The following is a 17,545-nucleotide window of genomic DNA, read 5'->3' on the forward strand; positions in this document are numbered from 1 at the left end:
AAGTCTTCTGTAACTCCGATAACCGCTCTGTACAATTGTGGTGAGAAGAATATTGGCACTGTTTTGGCGGCACGAGGGGGACCTACACAATATTAGGCAGGTGGTTTTAATGTTGTGGCTGATTGGTGTATATACTGTATATACTTATATTTTAGCATTATGGTAATTAGAATTGGGGGGGGGGGATGTGTTTAATTATTGTAAAAATGGTCACAATGCAAAAAATCTTCTTAAAAATAGGCTTACTTTTCTTTAAACAAAAATATTATTTCTTATTTCTTTTGAGGTGAATTAATATGACATGGTCATGTTCTTGACAGATTTTGTGATATTCACAAAAGTCTTTCAAAGATAACCATGACATGGTACACATAGAGGGTTTAGAAAGGGTGATTGACAAGAGAGATTGACATTATAATATTTTGGTCTTGTCAGGCTTTGGATGGGCAGAACATCTACAATGGCTGCTGCACTCTGCGTGTGGAATTCTCCAAGCTGACCAGTCTGAATGTGAAATACAACAACGACAAGAGCAGGGATTTCACACGCCTAGACCTACCCTCAGGAGACGGGCAACCTACGCTGGACCCCACCATGCAGACCGCTTTTGGTAAGACACACACAGATTCTGTAGATGATCAGTATACATGGGATGCTGGAGGTCGTTTTGTGGGTTTTGCTTGTGTTAAGTAGCTTGGAACACATTAGGGCAAAGTGGCAAGTTGTACCCAGATACAGACATTCATACGTACACACACACCATCTACTTTAACTCGTGCTCTTCATCTTGCTCTAAGGAAGTGTTTGTCACATTGTAAAGGATGGCGGATACATTTTTTATTGACTAAGATGCATTATAAATGGCATCTACACATTTTGTTGTTTGGCATGAAGTCATTTTGTAGTATTTACATGAAAAAAATTCCACTTTCATTCTCAGTTCTGACAAATCCATTTCAGTACAAATTTATCATCATGTCAGGCTTTCAAAAAATATTCCAGGTAACACACAAATACACTTTTAGTTCTGTGCCGTATGGTCAGTTGCCACAGAAATTAATTTAGATTTGTCTTTATGTAAAAACAAACACAATATGGATGATACTCATGAAACATGAAAATGTCCTGGTCCTATTTTACTCCAAAATCAAAAGAAACAATTAAGAAATTATATTTTGCGTATAGAAAAATACTGCAATGTGAAAAACTGTATTATTGATAATGTTTAGTATTTATACATCATAGTAGCATTCTTTCATTTTCACAGATTTGAAGTTTTACTGTAATGTAGAAAACAATGACTGTTACAGTTATGAGAATCATCACTGAAAACAGAAAAGGGGTCACACTAACAATGCAAAAATCTTAATGGTCCTAAATGTAGACTTCCTGTTCTTTAAGCAAAAAACAAACAAAAAAATTAATAAAATAAAACATTTTGTATTTATTTGGGGTTAAATATGACCAGGATATTTTCTTGACAGGTTTCATAAAAATCATCAGTACATGTTTACTTGTAGTAATGCACTTACAAATGTACAGCACTAAAATAAACTTGGCTTAAAATATACCATTTTAACACTGTTTTCAAAACATTTAAACTAGGGCTGTCAATCGATTAAAGTTTTTAATCAAATTAATGACATGGTTTTCCGATTAATTAATTGAATTAATCACAATTAATCGCATACATAAATATTTGCTGAGAAAGCCCCTCAAATAACAATAATTCAGTATATATTGATTAAATAATTATAGATAGTTATATTTTAATAATTATAAATAATATATATATATTTATAAATATTATAAAAAATAATAATACAGAAAATTAAAACGCATTATTTTGGCACACAAGTGCATTAAAAAAGACGATACAAAAAGTGACTGAGAATGCAATATATTGTTTATTTCCATATTATTGAACATAAGCCTATCATTGGCCTACAGTTCACATCAATCCATTTTGCAATTGAATTCTTCAATCAGTCTGAGATTTATTATAAGGGCTTCTCTAAGGACGCATCAATGTACACCTGCGTCAGTCCAAAGTCTTTCTAGCAAGTCAGTTCACTGGCGGCCATCTTTGGAACGCTTCGGTAGGCAAGTCTTTTTGCAATCAATAAAAATCATTTTATTGGATACAGTTTTTCTAATAATCAAAATATAGGTAAGTCAAAAAAGTACAAAACAAAATAATCATAAAAAAAATTTCAAAGGAAAAATCAGCAATAAATTCTAGTGTCGGAGATGCTGTCACGTTTGTGTTTGTGTTGCGAAGGAATTTTCTGTCCAGGTTGTAAGTATAATTTATGCTTATAATTTAGGCCAGATTCAACTTACTTTACCTTTTAATAATAAAACATTAGGTCAAATGTGTTAGGTTACGCACCGCATAACAGTTTGTATGCAAGAACGTGTTCTCATCTTGTGTAGTCTGCTCTCGGTAAGTGTGGTTTAAGTGTCTGTTTGAGCTGCGCGTTGCCTATACAGCGAGTTTCGCTTACTGCCCCCTGGAGAAAATAGGTGGTACTTCAAGCTTGAATTGCTCAGATGGAAGGAATATTCCTTATTACAGTCCAGGGACATAATTATTTGCGTACATTTTTTTAAAGCGTTATTTTTTATATAATTAATCGCACTGAATTAACACGTTAAATCAACAGCCCTAATTTAAACATGTTAGCATAAGACTGGTGTATTATAATTTACCAATTTGTTCTGTGTAAAGTTCTATCTAATTGTTCAACTCATGTCATGACTATACAAACCCAGTAACTTCTGCATTATACTGTATCTGTGGAAGTAATGTATGTGGGAGAAATGGGGTATGACAAATAACTATCCATAAAGCATTGTTTACATGGAGCAAACTCCAACTACAGTAATTACATTGGTAACGCATAACAAGATGTTCATCCGCCAAGAACGTTCAACAGATAAAAAAATATATATATTTTCTTTACTGAATAGTTCATGTAAGTGCTTTAAAAAAAACATTTTTGTGCTTCACATTTCAGCTTTTAAACCTCCAGAATTCCCCATAGACTTCCATTGTAAGTACATGACTGTACGAGTATCTTGTTTTTACAAACTGAGGAACGGGTCGAAATTGTTTTATTTTCTGTAGTAATCAACAGCCTGTTTCAGATGCTTTTTATAGAATTTAAGTTTTAATCCAGAATATTTACTTTACTTATACTCAGTGTTTGGTGTATAATCTGATTACAAAATCATTAGTTTATTTAATCTAGTTGCTTTTTTGTCAAATAGTAGTGTAGCACATGACATTTTAAATTCTTGTAATCAGATTACAGTCACTGATATTCAATTAAATTACATTTAAGTACATTAGGTTAGACATATTTCTAAGAAATATTATTGTAGAATACATTTAAAACATGAATTATGTTCACTGTAAGGTAGAAACACATTTTTAGGTAATATAGACATTATTTTGAATTGTTTGAGAGAAAAAACAGAAACTTGTTTAAAACGTGTTTTGGAAAGTAACTTCAATAAATGTAGTTTTTATTGAAAAATATTGAAGTACCAATGTAAAGATATTTCTATTTTCCTCACTTCCTCTTTACCTGACCCATCAATGTGAGTTTGCATCTATGTTTTATTATAGTGCTATTGGTTCCTTGCATACACACTATCAAATGGCAAGCGTTATCGCACCTGCACACAAAGTAATACGGGTCAGACAGCATTTTCCGGAGAGTGGATTTATTATCTGTCTTTATGTACGAGAGGGATTGTTGGGGGGGGGGGGGTGCAGCTAACTGCTACTGCACATCCACCCATCTTGTTGTCTCAGATTCTGTAAATCACATGCGCTGTCTAGAGCAAGCGTTAGTGTGGATACTGATAAGCAGTGTGTGTGTGTGTGTAAATCACGGCTGATGAGTTAGTGCTGGGGTGCAGGCAGAAATCTCAAGGGCGCTCTGTGATGTCGCAAAACGCCTGCTAACGCAATAAAAGGTGTTAAAATGGCAGCATTTATTAGAACACTGCCATTTTCTTTCTGTTTTCTACCACAACGACCATCATGAAAATGTTGTCAATATGAGTGTTTTGATATGTACACTGCTGTGCCAGAGCTCTATGGTAGTGTACATCTCAAATACAACAAATGAATCTATTTTAAACAATGGCGACACAATAAAGCACATCCCTCCTGGGAATTCGAGATATTACAGGAGTAAATTGCGAATTACTTGGATGCACATGTCTCAGCAAGCTATAATCTGCTTGAAATCAGTTCATGATAATAAAACAATAATGATATAGGGAGTATAAAACCAATGTATGTGCGCCTCTTTTATTGATTGTGCTGTTCTAGTTATATCAATTTTTATTAGTGGTGTTTGTTTAGGAAAGTATCACTGTTACTATTGTTCATACTTGGGGTTAGGGATTGGAATAAACCCCTCATTTTAGAGTGCATTTGATTTGACAAAATATTGAATACGCCCCTGCGGACATGATGAGTCAATATTTGTTTTGTTTTGTTTTTTTCCCAGAAAAGGGAGACTGTAAATTTTAAATGTGAATATCTGATGGTTGTGGTCTTTCCCTTAACTCAGTTTTACAATCGCAGGCCATTTGGTTGTTGGTGGTGACCCTTTTGTGTGTGTGTGTGCGCGTGCAGGGGCTCCTGGGATAATTTCCTCGCCATACCCCGGGGCGGCTGGTTTCGCCCCTGCTATCGGTTTCCCTCAGGCAGGTAAGTTATCACACATTCACACATACACACACACACACACACACACACACACACACACTCAGTTCAGTAATGGAGGCAGTGGTGTGCAGCTCACGCTAGTGTTCACACTGAATAATTGGAGGTATTACTGTGTAATCACCTGAAACACTTGCCTGTCACAGCTTTAGATTGACACCAGCCAAGGAAACCAAATGATGAGGGAATGAGCACACACACACACACACACACACACACACTCACACACTCACACACACTAACATTGACTACACATTTTAAAACAGATTAAAGCAAAACTGTGTACTTTAAAAGCTTTGCATTTTGGATTGGCTATGGATTAGTTTAGACACTGTTTTGATTTGTATGATCAATAAATCAAATTGACAAGATCCTGGTATTGCATTGTTCTTCAATTACCTATTTCGTCATATGGAATCACCACTGGGTGAAGAATAATCTAAAACATTTGCTAGCTAATAGCAACTTTGTAGAAATAATGTGCTGCTTTTAGGTTTGTAAGTATACATTTATTTGTCCTGAAAGCAAGATGAAATTTAAAATTGACACAGTTTACTTAATCAGTATCCCTGGTCTTACTGTGCACAATTCATCATGTTGTTCTAATGAAAATAAAATAAATGTAAAAATTAAAGAAATGTTTTTATAATCTTTCAACAAAATGTAATTACTTTTATAAAGTGCAGCAGTCTGCTTCTGAAGTAAAAATCCCATTCATTTTTTCAATATTTTTCACAATAACCTTTGTAAACTTTTAAAGACAGATGTACCGTGAGCTCGGAGGTTGTTAATCAGTGGTATATGCTCCTGTTAAAACCATCAATCCCTGTTATTTCAACTTCATTTTTAAAAAATCTGTTTAATAGCAGAATTCTTGCTGAAGAACTACACTACCCACAATCCATAAGAGAGCTCCACCAATCAGAGAATCACAACAAAGCGTGCCAAAAAAGCACTGCAGCAACCACCCCTTTCCATGATGCACTGCGAATGACGCAATCAAGTTGGTCGCCCTAAACTCTCAAACTACTAGTATATCTAAAAGTTTTGTGATTTACTTAAATTATATAATTTCTATTCTCATAATCAACAACTTTAAATAAATAGTTTTATATTTTTCCATCGTTTTTAATTTAATTGCATCATTCGCAATGCTTCAGGGGATTGTAGTTCATTTCCTCATGAAAGACTTTAAGTTCACAGTCTTGTGCCTTTGTATTTTTGTCTGATTTTTAAATAAATTTGCTTCAAATTAAAGTTTGTAATGTTGTGATTTACCTCGAAGCTGGATAGTTTGTTTCATTGCAAATCCCTGTGGAAAATATTAATGGGAAAAATACTACCGTGATGGCGTAAAAAGTGGGTGGGCTCTGTTGCGCTCTATTAGCTATGTCCTGAATCGATTACTAGCTTACTGCATACTGAATCTTTCAAAGTATACATTGTATACTACTTTTTAATCCGCTTATATTTTTAGAAGTAATAAGTGAAAGGGTACGCATTATTCCACGATAAACATTCCAAACAGCATAGAATTGAATGATATATTATAATAACTTGACCTCATCACTTTGTATGTAAGTAAGCATACTGAAAATTTGCATACCCTGCACAGTATACATACTATATAGTAAGAGTAATGTGTTGGTGTGCTATTCTTAACATAGCCATTTGTGATGATGTAACCCATTTAAAATTAACCAACCCTGTTGTAACCATAATAGGATGGATAAAACCCCCCTACATTCACTCAGAAACAGAATAATTCATTTTTCACATGTTAAGAATGTTGTTACGAATGTCGTTTCATGTTGTGTTTAATTCCCATTTTCACACTCCTGATCTGTGCTGACTTCATTTAAACCTTCTCTTACTTCCCCAAACATCCAATTCAAAATGTATTTGAACCCAAATATCCCAGCATGCTTTAACATATTTAATAAGGTTCTTTTGTTGTTTATCTGATAACAAAAGCAGCAACAGGTGGTAAAAATTGTTTTTACCGATTGTGGCCGATTGTTCTAACTAGAATATTTCCCTCTTTACTGTAAGTGACCCTCTTCCCCTCTTCGCACTGGTCAGGTCTGTCTATGCAGACGATGCCTGGTGCTCTGGGGCCCCTCACCATCCCCTCATCAGCAATGACTGGACGGATGGCCAGTTATGGAATGGCCCCCACCATCATCCACTCTGTGCTCCTTGTCTCCAACCTTAACCCCGATGTGAGTTTCTGTCCCCGCCTCAAACACCACCTTCCCTTCAGTGCCAGTCCACCCATTATACATCATTGGCATACTGATGTCAACATGAGCAAACAAACCCTTTTCACAGGAATATGTCATTTATAAGGCATAAGAAGTGTTTATAAGGGTTTGGAAGAAACTGACCTGGGCAGCGTTTCCCAAAAGCATTGCAAGCTTAAATTGATCATAGAGACCTTTGGCGGCAATGGTTTCTACGATCTACTTAGGCTTACAAAGCTTTTTGGAAACACTGCTCTGCCTGATTTGGTGATGTCATCGACCCTTGGTGATGTCTTAAGGAACATTTACATTTATAGCAGTGACAGACCAATATATGTACTGTATATCGGCCAGGCCAGTAATCAGCGATATTTGGAAATTTTGAGATTGTCATCATCAACTGATAACTGCCCACTTGGCCAAAACGATTAACAAGTGTTAATCGACAAACAGCCTTGTTAAAAGATACTGTATATGTGAATTGCAGTTACATTTTCTCTTCCCTCTCGGGCCACAAGGGGACCCCCTATAACTGTCTAATTGAGCCATAACAGAGTTTTACGCAGCTGTAAGTATATTTAAAAATAAAAAAAAGACCTTGCTTTGAGGGGGCCCCCTGGTGGCTCGGGGGCCCTATGCGGCCGCTTAAACCACTAATAGCTAGAAACGGCCCTGCATGCAGTATATAGTAGTATTTAATCCACCCTGGTCTCTAGTTATCTGTAGCGGCACGGGGCATTGAACAACTCAAATTGGTCAAATTTAGCAGATGCGTTTATCCACTGCAACTTAAAAATTAAGAAATGCACAAAACCTCAGATGGCTTGTGTACCTTATGTAGACCATAGTGGTTTCCAAAATAATGTTTTAGTAGTATTATAATTCACAAATTTTTTTTTTTTGTCTAATGAATCACAGAGAGGAGTTGAGTTTTGCACAGTATTTTTATAAGTGTGATGTGCCTGATGCCATTAAATGGGTTGTGTGTCCCTGTGAATTTAAAGTGCTGTATTTTAGATTAGAAATTAATTATTAAATGTATATACAGTTGTGCTCAAAAGTTTGCATACCCTTGGGGAATTGGTAATATATGTACCATTTTTAAAGAAAACATGAGTGAGCAGGCAAAACACATTTCTTTTATTTCTTATGGGATTCATATTCAACTGTAGGTTATAACAGAATGGCACAATCATAACACAAAACATGGCAACAAAGAAAAAAATGAAATGACCCCTGTTCAAAAGTCTGCATACCCTTAGTTCTTAATACTGCGTATTGCCCCCTTTAGCATCAATGACAGCGTGCAGTCTTTTGTAATAGTTGTCTATGAGGCCCCAAATTCTTGCAGGTGGTATAGCTGCCCATTTGTCTTGGCAAAATGCCTTCAGGTCATGCAAAGTCTTTGGTCGTCTTGCATGAACCGCACGTTTAAGATCTCCCCAGAGTGGCTCGATGATATTAAGGTCAGGAGACTGTGATGGCCACTCCAGAATCTTCACCTTTTTCTGCTGTAACCACTGGAGGGTCAACTTGGCCTTGTGCTTAGAGTCATTGTCATACTGGAAAGTCCAAGAGCGTCCCATTCGCAGCTTTCGTGCAGAAGAATGCAAATTGTCTGCCAGTATTTTCTGATAACATGCTGCATTCATCTTGCCATCAAGATTGCCCGTGCCTTTAGAGCTCACACACCCTCAAAACATCAGTGAGCCACCACCATGCTTCACAGTGGGGATGGTATTCTTTTCACTATAGGCCTTGTTGACCCCTCTCCAAACGTAGCGCTTATGGTTGTGACCATAAAGCTCTATTTTGGTCTCGTCACTCCAAATTACAGTGTACCAGAAGCTGTGAGGCGTGTCAAGGTGTTGTCGGGCATATTGTAACCGGGCTTTTTTGTGGCATTGGCGCAGTAAAGGCTTCTTTCTGGCAACTGGACCATGCAGCTCATTTTTGTTCAAGTATCGTCGTATTGTGCTCCTTGAAACAACCACACCGTCTTTTTCCAGAGCAGCCTGTATTTCTCCTGAGGTTACCTGTGGGTTTTTCTATGTATCCCGAACAATTCTTCTGGCAATTGTGGCTGAAATTTTCCTTGGTCTACCTGACCTTGGCTTGGTATCAAGAGATCCCCAAATTTTCCACTTCTTAATAAGTGATTAAATGGTACTGACTGGCATTTTCAAGGCTTTGGATATTTTTTTATATCCTTTTCCATCTTTATAAAGTTCCATTACCTTGTTACGCAGGTCTTTTGACAGTTCTTTTCTGCTCCCCATGGCTCAGTATCTAGCCTGCTCAGTGCATCCACGTGAGAGGTAACAAACTCATTGACTATTTATACACAGACACTAATTGCACTTTAAAAAGCCACAGGTGTGGGAAATTAACCTTTAATTGCCATTTAAACCTGCGTGTGTCACCTTGTGTGTCTGTAACAAGGCCAAACATTCAAGGGTATGTAAACTTTTGATCAGGGCCATTTGGGTGATTTCTGTTATCATTATGATTTAAAAAGGAGCCACACAACTATGTGATAATAAATGGCTTCATATGATCATGATCCTTAAATAAAAGAGTCATATTTTCAAAATCAATGCCAAAATTTCCAGGGTATGCAAACTTTTGAGCACAACTGTATATACAGTATATATATAAATTTTGGCATTCAGAAAGTATTTTTTCAAATTTTGTTATGTTGCAGCCTTATGCTTTTTATTTTTCTGGGGGGGGATTTTTCCCCTTTTTCTCCCAATTTGGAATGCCCAATTCCCAATGCGCTCTAAGTCCTCGTGGTCGCATAATGATTCGCCTCAGTCCAGGTGGCGGAGGACTAATCCCAGTTGCCTCCGCGTCTGAGAATGTCAATCCACGCATCTTATCACGTAGCTTGTTGAGCGCATTGCCACGGAGACATAGTACGTGTGGAGGCTTCACGCCATCCACTGCGGCAACCACGCCCAACTCACCACACGCCCCACCGCGAACAAACCACATTACAGCGACCACGAGGAGGTTACCCCATGTGACTCTACCCTCCCTAGCAACCGGGCCAATTTGGTTGCTTAGGAGACCTGGCTGGAGTCACTCAGCATGCCCTGGGATTCGAACTAGCGAACTCCAGGGGTGGTAGCCAGCGTATTTTACCACTGAGCTACCCAGGCCCCTATTTAGCTGCTTTTTTATGTGTCTTGCACTGAGGAGAGGCTTCCGTCTGGCCACTCTGCCATAAATCCTGGATCGGTGGAGTGTTGCAGTGATGGTTGTCCTTCTGCCAGTTTCTCCCATCTCCACACATGATCTCTGGAGCTCAACCAGAGTGACCATCAGGTTCTTGGTCACCTCTCTTACCAAGGTCCTTCTCCCTCGATTGCTTAATTTGGCTGTGTGGCCAGCTCTAGGAAGAGTCCTGGTTGTTCCAAACTTCTTCCATTTAAGAATTATGGAGGCCACTGTGCTCTTGGGAACCTTCAATGCATCCGAAATTTTTTTGTAGACTTCCCCAGATCTGTGCCTCGACACAATCCTGTCTCTGAACTCTGCAAGCAGTTCCTTCGACCTCATGGCTTGGTTTTTGCTCTGATATGCATTTTCAGCTGTGAGACCTTATATAGACAGCTGTGTGCCTCTCCAAATAATGTCCAATCAATTGAATTTGCCACAGGTGGAGTCCAATCAAAGTGTGTAAACATCTCAAAGATGATCCAGAGAAATTAAATGCACCTGAGCTAAATTTCAAGTGTCATAGCAATCTGAATACTTATGTCAGTGTGATATTTCAGGTTTTTCTTATATAAATTTGCAAAGTTATCAAAAATCTTTTTTTTTTTTTTTTTTTTTTGCTTTGTCATTATGAGGTATGGATTATAGATTGATGTGGAAAAAGTAATTTAAACCATTTTAGAATAACGCTGAAACATAACAAAATATAAAAAAATGAAGGGGTCTGAATACTTTCTGAATGCACTGTGTATATATATATATATATACTCTACTGGTCAAAAGTTTTGAAACACTTACTCATTCTTTATTATAGTTTGTTTTTTCTCACATTTTAGAATAATAGTATATTTTAGCATCTTCAAAGTAGTCACCCTTTGCAGAAATGTACTTTTGACTTTTTCTCAACCATCTTCTTGAGGTATCACCCTGGGATACTTTTTAAACAGTATTGAAGGAGTTCCCATCTATGCTGGGCACTTATTGACTGCTTTTCTTTATTATTTGGTCCAAGATATCAATTTCAAAAACGTTGTTTTTTAAATTACATTTTAGTTTTATAATGAAATAAATTAATATGGTGGCACAATTATATTTTTGTCTACAAATCTAATTTCAAACATTTAAGCATACGCCTTCAGATCAAAAGATTTTTAAGATCATGAGAAACATTTCAGTCAAGTGTTTCAAAACTTTTGACCGGTAGTGTGTGTGTGTGTGTGTGTGTGTGTATATATATATATACACAGTACTGTGCAAAAGTTTTAGGCACTTGTGAAACATGTAGTATAGTAAGGATGTCTTCAAAACTAATACCATAAATAGTTTTCATTTATCAATTAACATCATACAAAGTCCAGTAAACATAAAAAAAGCTAAATTAATATTTGGTGTGACCAACTTTGCCTTCAAAACATCACCAATTTTCCTAGGTACACCTGGACATAGTTTTTATTGGTTGTTGGCAGATAGGATGTTCCAAGCTTCTTGGAGAATTCGCCACAGTTCTTCTATCTGTTTCGGACGTCTCAATTGCTTCTGTCTTTTCATGAAATCCCAGACTGACTCGATGTTCAGTGGGGGGATCTGTGGGGGTCATGCCATCTGTTGCAGGGCTCCCTGTTCTTCTATTCTAATCTTTTCTATTTGCAAAAGGAATGTTTGGGAGTCTAAAATGTATATATCCTATTGACACAGTAAAGCTGAAGATTTAAATAACTATTTTAAGACAAATGTTTTTTTTAAAACATCTTATGTGTCTAAGACGTTTGCACAGTACTGTATATATATATATATATATATGTATATTATAGAAAATATTAATTAACGTTTTAATTTTTTTATTTATAAATTAATTTTATTTGTAAAACAGGGTTCTCCTCATGGAAATTTCTATAGTGAATATACATCTTTTTAGTTATGCTCTGCTGTAAAATATTGAATAGATATTGCCCTTCTGTAGAGTAAAACTTGCTTGCAAGCCATAGCGATGTCCAAATTGGTTCTTTTCAATAAATCAGTCAAACTGGTGCACAAATCAGTTCAATGATTCATTCGTGAATCAGTCTGGATTTGAAAGTTTTTTAAATATACAGTAATATATCCAGTACTCTTAATAACTGGTAAAGTTGTTGAAAAGTTATTGATGCTGAAATGTGAATTAGACAATGCTTCAGCGCTTCTTAAATGTCAAGTCACTGATAATGCTCCATCTCTTGCAGACTATATCACCGCACGGGCTCTTCATTTTATTTGGTAAGGATGAATTTATTACTCTTCTACATCAGATGTGCAGCCTGGCTGTTTTTATGAAGGCAGTAGAGGAGAAAAAGACCATTTCCTCAGAAATACACAGATCAGTCACAATATTAAAACCACCTGCCTAATATTGTTTAGGTCCCCCTCGTGCAGCCAAAACAGTGCCGACCCTGTCTAAAAATTGTGATCTGGCACCAACAATCATGCCACGGTCCAAATCACTGAGATCATATTTTTCCATATTCTGAAGGTTGATGTGAATATTAACTGAATCTCCTGACCTGTATCTGCATGATTTTATGCACTGCACTGCTGCCACATGATTGGCTGATTAGATAATCGCATGGATGATTGTTGGTGCCAGATGGGCTGGTTTGAGTATTTCTGTAACTGCTGATCTCCTGGGATTTTCACACACAACAGTCTCTAGAATTTACTCCGAATGGTGCCAAAAACAAAAAACATCCAGTGAGCAGCAGTTCTGTAGAAGGAAATGCCTTGTTGATGAGAGAGGTCAACAGAGAATGGCCAGACTGGTTCAAACTGACAAAGTCTACGGTTACCAAGATTGGCGGCACGAGGGGGACCTACACAATATTAGGCAGGTGGTTTTAATGTTGTGGCTGATCGGTGTATATTTGGGAGATTATTTACAGATAACGTTGTATCATCCACCATATGAATGTTAGAAATGCTCAATATGGTGCACACAAAAACACACAAGCATGGGTGCATACACGCTCAGTGTGTGCCATTGTTATGTCACAATTTCATAACCATCAACATCATAGACAGACCTTAGCGTGACTGATATCCTAAAAACGCTCTCTGTTTGCCCACTCCGCTAATGCCCTCTGCCTTAAATATTAAAACACCAGGATCTGGGGGGCCTGGGTAGCTCAGCGAGTATTGACACTGACTACCACCCCATAGTCGTGAGTTTAAATCCAGGGCGTGCTGAGTGACCCAGCAAGGTCTCCTAAGCAACCAAATTGGCCCGGTTGCATGGGAGGGTAGAATCACATGGGGTAACCTCCTTGTGGTTGTGATTAGTGGTTCTCGCTCTCAATGGGGTGTGTGGTAAGTTGTACTTGGATTGCGGAGAGTAGCATGAGTCTCCACATGCTGTGAGTCTCCGCGGTGTCATGCACAGCGAGCCACATGATAAGATGCGTGGATTGACTGTCTCAGAATTGGAGGTAACTGAGACTTGTCCTCCGCCAACCGGATTGAGGTGAGTAACTGCGCCACCATGAGAACCTATTAAGTAGTGGAAATTGGGCATTCAAAATTGGGAGAAAAGGGGATCAAATTTTTAAAAAAAATTAAAAAACACCAGGATCTGCAGATAGAGTATTATTTGCTGTAAATTGTGTTTATGACCTGTTCAGCACAAATATATTTCCATCTTATTCTTGTAGGAGTCTACGGTGATGTCCACAGAGTTAAGATTCTGTTCAACAAGAAAGAGAATGCCTTAATACAAATGGCAGACGCAACACAAGCCCAGCTCGGTACGTCCAGAATTATACAGAAATCCTTTTCATCTCAATATTTTCTCCTCATGCTTTCATCATTCTTCTTTATTGATATATTCTGTGTCTATATTAGTGTTACAAATCACTTTGCTTGTAAGCTGGTGGATATAGCCAGGACTGTAAATAAAATATTTATAGCAAGATTATGTTAACTAAATGTCTGTGTAAATACATAGAAGTATGAATTTATTGAAGGGGGAATTTTTATGCAGTTCCTGCAGTATTTTGTAATAGATGATGAAATAGAGCAAGGATTAAAACAAGGACACCTTCATGTATGAAAGACCACGTACACACTGCAAAGTTATGAACTGACAAGTTAATTCCCTAAATTACTGTTCTGTGGGTGTAATTCATGAAACATAAGCAGAACAAATGTTTGTGTGTAAATCATTCAGAAATGTATTGTGTAAATTGTTGTACTGAATCTAACTATTTATTTAAGAATAGTTTTACGAACTATTTAAACAGGAATTTGCAGTGATATTTCAGTGTAATTTACTGTTTGACAAAATTCATATTTAAATGTTTTTATTAATATGCAATTTTTAGTCAAATACCGTTCTCTTTCTGGACTGGAATATAATGGGCTAGCCCGAGACCGTAGGGCTGGTGGGAGCAGCTACGTCAGAGAGAGACCATATCAAAGTTTGCGAATAAGCCAAAATGCGTACCTCCTTTTTTGTGATTTTATAGAGGGAGGGCAGTCACTTATTAACAAATATTAATTCAGTTCGGTTTCGATATATACTACGCAAATGTAAAACCGGTTGTCGCAACCTGAATTTTCCACGAGTTAAATTGTTTATAGAAAGTAGTTGTAAAAATCTGAACCCATAAATAGTGAATCAGGGTCTCAAAAAACAAGCAGAACAAATTTATCAGAAATTAGCATAAATAATTCTGATTCAAAGTAATGGCCAACTTCATCCAATCACTGCCCACCATGTTAAAATAAAATGATACATTATAAATTCTGAATCTATGTACTGATTATCATTGTCCCATGTCTGCCAAACATGTTGAGTGGTTCAAACATCATCGGCAGCCTGAAACTGAACTTTTGGTCGGATGTTAGGAGTGAATGCACTTAGCTGCATAGAAAGCTATAGGTTGTTCCCTTGCTCCCTATTTAGTGAATGACATAACTGTCAGTGTGCTGTCTGTCTGCACTGGTCTCAGAACAGTTTGAAATGCACATTATTTTCATCCTAACACCATATAAAGCCTCTGAAAGCAACATTTTTCAGCTTTTGGATGCATGCATTGATTCTCAGTGTGATAATGCATAGTGAATATAGGACATTTTAAATGAAGCTGAGCATACAGTCCACATGGTCATTGTGTTTAACAGCGTACCGTTTCGCGATAAATCACTCACATTTTTAAAATGGCATATCGGATGAAACTAGAGACATTAATCTTTTGTCTCAAACAGGTTTCAATGTAAAAATGTTATTAGGTTTCTTACCAAATGTAGTTTTGTTGGTGTTTCAACCAAAGACAAACTCCTCTGTGATCGACGTCATGTTTTTTTGTCACATGACTTCGTATGTCGAAAGTTTAACCCTTTACTGACAGCACAGAGTCTCCTGAACTGAGATAAGTCAGTTTAAATGAAATAAAATTATGCTCTGCGAATAACGAAGCCAAAATACAACGTCCACGCATGTGGACGTGGGGGTCACTCAAGGGCAGTAACTGCAATCTGATTACAAGAATTTAAAATGTAATGACTTTAAAGTAATTCAGTTAGAGTAACTAATTACTTTGTAATCGGATTATACCCAATAATGATAAATTGTCACATTTAACTGAATGCAACAATTTACGCAAGTCACATTGAATGCCGTTATACATAAATTGTCACTTTTAATTGAATGTGACAGTTAACGTAAATTGCATTGTGAACCGCAAAACATGAATTGCTACATTGAATTGAATGCAACAATATATGTACAGTAAGTCGCATAAATGCATATTGCGACTCAAAACGCAACTTATGTAAATTGCTGCATTATGTGAAAGAATGCTTTGACAAACAATTTACATGTACATTTGTTTTGCTCATATTTCGTGAATGAGGCTCTCTGTGTGTACAGAATAGGATTGAGCATTCAGGAGAGCAGGGACAACTGTACATTTAAATGCAGTGTGTACATGGCCAAAATGTATTTGTTAAAAAAAAAAAAGATATAACTCTCATGCTTTGTCTTCCAAATGTAAGAAAGATTTGTTCAGTGTAGAAGTGTAACGTGATGAAAGCCTGGCTTAAACACATTTCCTGATGGTTTGTTTGGTTTTAAAGCGATGAGTCATCTGAACGGACAGCGTTTGTACGGTAAAGTGATCCGCGTGACCATCTCGAAGCACCAGACGGTGCAGCTCCCTAGAGAGGGTCAGGAGGACCAGGGCTTGACCAAAGACTTCAGTGGGAGTCCTCTGCACCGCTTCAAGAAGCCCGGCTCCAAAAACTTCCAAAACATCTTCCCCCCCTCAGCCACCCTGCACCTCTCAAATATCCCGTGAGTGTCTCAATAATACACACACATGTGCTCATACAGATGGGGCACTGAATGTAAAATAAAGTGTGTTACAATAAATGGGGCAGATTTAGAAACACAAACTGACAAATTTCACCAGCTTTACCTAACTAAGCATTATAAAAACATATTGCAGTTTTTAAATAATGCAATAAGCCACTCATTACAGTTATTTTACATGGGTAAAGGGGTGTTTTTAGGCATGATGCAAAGCAGAGTTCAATTTATTATTAATAATAATGAGAACATACCATTATTTCACCAAGTAATATAGTTCATTATCCTAACTGGAGGCTGTTTGTAGACATAGAAATCTAAATCCAGTATCCTTTAGAAAAGAAAAGCACAAGTCTCCTCAACCAACTATGTGATTTTATGTATCATTCAGTAGGGCTGTCAACAGGGCTGAGAAACTAGATTAAAAATTTTCACTGAAATATTACCAAAATTCAAATTTTAAAGACATTATATCAGGTGGGGGGGGAAAAATCTGCAACGTTATCGCCTGCAGCCACAAGAGGGCGCAAATTGATTGTTTATTGCAAAGTTCATTTCTTCCTGTGGGTGGCTCAGTGGGTAGCACTGTTGCAGCTTAGCAAGAAGGTCCCTGGTTCAAGTCCAGGGCATTTATATGTGTGAAGTTTGCATGTTCTTGTGGGTTTCCTCCAGGTGCTCTGGTTTTCCCCCACAGTTCAAAAACATGCAGGTTAAGCAAATACTTCTACCTAAAGGTTGTACAACCAGTGCATCCTACAAGTTTACTGTGATTTCTATACTTTGTTGAACTACTGTTATAATTGTTTTATGATTGACTCATGCCTGTTCACTTTTTTATCACCAAGGCAAAAAAAATGCTAACATTTTGTAAGCAAATACGTCTGCATGAATATCATTATCATAGATCTTTTTTTTATTTATTTTTTAACTCATCTGATGCCAATTATGGTTGGCATCAGATATGGTGTTATTTTTGTTCTTTGTAAACATTATGTTTTT

At 37.1% G+C, this 17,545-nt stretch overlaps 1 protein-coding gene across 7 annotated transcripts in view; it reads left to right on the plus strand.

Moving 5' to 3' along the window:
• LOC127433318 (polypyrimidine tract-binding protein 3-like) overlaps positions 1–17,545 on the plus strand; it is a 106,941-nt gene that overhangs the window by 77,892 nt on the left and 11,504 nt on the right. For 4 of the 7 annotated variants that reach the window (XM_051685106.1, XM_051685112.1, XM_051685109.1 and 1 more), the window contains 7 exons: positions 436–610; positions 3,021–3,056; positions 4,658–4,732; positions 6,800–6,969; positions 12,432–12,465; positions 13,890–13,982; positions 16,315–16,531. In XM_051685106.1, the coding sequence (XP_051541066.1) occupies positions 436–610; positions 3,021–3,056; positions 4,658–4,732; positions 6,800–6,969; positions 12,432–12,465; positions 13,890–13,982; positions 16,315–16,531 (800 nt within the window). The remainder of the gene's footprint in view (positions 1–435; positions 611–3,020; positions 3,057–4,657; positions 4,733–6,799; positions 6,970–12,431; positions 12,466–13,889; positions 13,983–16,314; positions 16,532–17,545) is intronic. The other 3 variants (XM_051685107.1, XM_051685108.1, XM_051685110.1) reach the window with 3 other exon arrangements.

The sequence above is a fragment of the Myxocyprinus asiaticus genome, chromosome 43 (assembly GCF_019703515.2).
Source record: "Myxocyprinus asiaticus isolate MX2 ecotype Aquarium Trade chromosome 43, UBuf_Myxa_2, whole genome shotgun sequence".
In the NCBI taxonomy this organism is placed as follows: domain Eukaryota; kingdom Metazoa; phylum Chordata; class Actinopteri; order Cypriniformes; family Catostomidae; genus Myxocyprinus; species Myxocyprinus asiaticus.